The following is a 1,498-nucleotide window of genomic DNA, read 5'->3' as shown; positions in this document are numbered from 1 at the left end:
GTCTCGGCCTGGCAGGGCGATTCCCCAGCGAAAGGGCCAGCCAGCAGTGCCGGTGTTGCTGGCTGGGAGGGGCACAACCCTTGGCAGCCCTGCAGGGTCACCGAGCCATCAAACAGGCCGCGCCGGGGGATCCCGGTGCTCAGCCAGGCTGAGGAGGCTCCACAGAGCCGGGGGGCTGGAGTCTGTAGGATACACAGGGTTGTGCAGCTCCTTACCTGATTATTCACTTGAGCTTGGAGCAGCTGAACGTGTGGGGGCTGTGGGGAGAGTTATCACAGGTGCAGCCCCAAAGATTTGACTTTTTCGTGTTCTTTCCTTCCAGGAGCAGTGGCACTCAGCGCAGTTGCACTCCTGGAGAAGCATACAGGAATTACTCCTGCATGCTGTGGGCAGGGTATGCTTGGCTCTCCCTCTGTTACCTCCTCAGCACGGGGTTGTGTGGGTAGAGAGGGGCCTCAGTGACAATATTCCAGGTGTCCCTGGCAGCTGAGTGGCGCTGCTGGGGCCACTCTGGGCACTGCTGGAAGCCCTGCATCCTGTGTGGAGCCGTTCCTCCCTCCCCTGCTGTGCACATCCCCCTGGCACTTGGCACACCGTGAGCCCTGCTGTTCCTTTTTCCCAGAAACAAGCCCCAGGCCCGAGGTGCTGCATTTCTTGTTGTCCCACAGCCTGCAAACACGACGTGCTGAGCGTCTCCAGAGCCTGCCTGCAGCTCCAAAGGCTCCAGCAGCAGCTGCTTTGCTGCCAGCAGGGCCTGGAGGCCGTGGGTGCAGGCTGAGCCTGCGTGGGCTGTGTGGGGTCCTTGTCCCGGAGCTCTGATCACTTCCAGCTGGGGAGTGTAATTTAAATACAGATTATGCAATATTCTAATGGACTTATGGAGAAGTATCTTGCCCTGCTCCTGCAAGGCCATCAGGCCCTGATCACCTCCAGCCCCTTGGGCATTTGCCAGAAGCCAGAGGCTGCTCCAAGGCAAGGCAGCCTGGCAGCATGGCCAGGAAGGGGCCAGTGTGAGGTCATTGCTGTGTCTTTGGCAGCTCCTTTGCCTCTGACCCCCATGGCAGGGCCAGGCCAGACGTGTCCTGGCTGCAGCCCTGCGCCCCAGACACTCCTCAGGTGCCTGGGGAGAGTGGAAGCAGTGTTCCTGTCCCTGTCCCCACTTCACAGGGATGGGAATGCCTGCATGGTGATGACAACACCTGGGTCAGGGAACTGACCTAAAATTCACACTCTTTTAAAAAATGGCTTGTTTTACTCTATTTCCATTGCCTGATGCTGAGAAAGAGAGAAGCAAATTGAATTTGGGCTTGAAAGAGCCAGAGGGAGACAGGAGAGGTGCCCGAGGGCACAAACAGGCCCTGGTAAGGGATGCGTGTTGGCAGACACATGGAAGCAGGGCAGAAGGATGACATGGGCAGCCCTAGGCACAGACAGGGAAGGCAGGAAGGGCTGGAGGGGCTGGAGGGACAGCAGAGGGGGCCCAGCCGCAGCGGCGGCG

General features: G+C 59.4%; 1 protein-coding gene across 1 annotated transcript in view; it reads right to left on the bottom strand.

The window, feature by feature from the left end:
- The window catches only part of RAB5IF (RAB5 interacting factor), a 7,078-nt gene extending 6,019 nt beyond the window's left edge, over positions 1–1,059 (bottom strand). Inside the window, exons 1-2 of the mRNA XM_005428377.2 lie at positions 1,054–1,059; positions 216–257 (exon numbers count right to left, since the gene is read on the bottom strand). Of these exons, the coding sequence (XP_005428434.2) occupies positions 216–257; positions 1,054–1,059 (48 nt within the window). The remainder of the gene's footprint in view (positions 1–215; positions 258–1,053) is intronic.
- Positions 1,060–1,498: the final 439 nt, after the last annotated feature.

The sequence above is a fragment of the Geospiza fortis genome, unplaced genomic scaffold (genome assembly GCF_000277835.1).
Source record: "Geospiza fortis unplaced genomic scaffold, GeoFor_1.0 scaffold657, whole genome shotgun sequence".
NCBI classification, from domain to species: domain Eukaryota; kingdom Metazoa; phylum Chordata; class Aves; order Passeriformes; family Thraupidae; genus Geospiza; species Geospiza fortis.
This window is presented reverse-complemented; position numbering and strand designations above follow the sequence as displayed.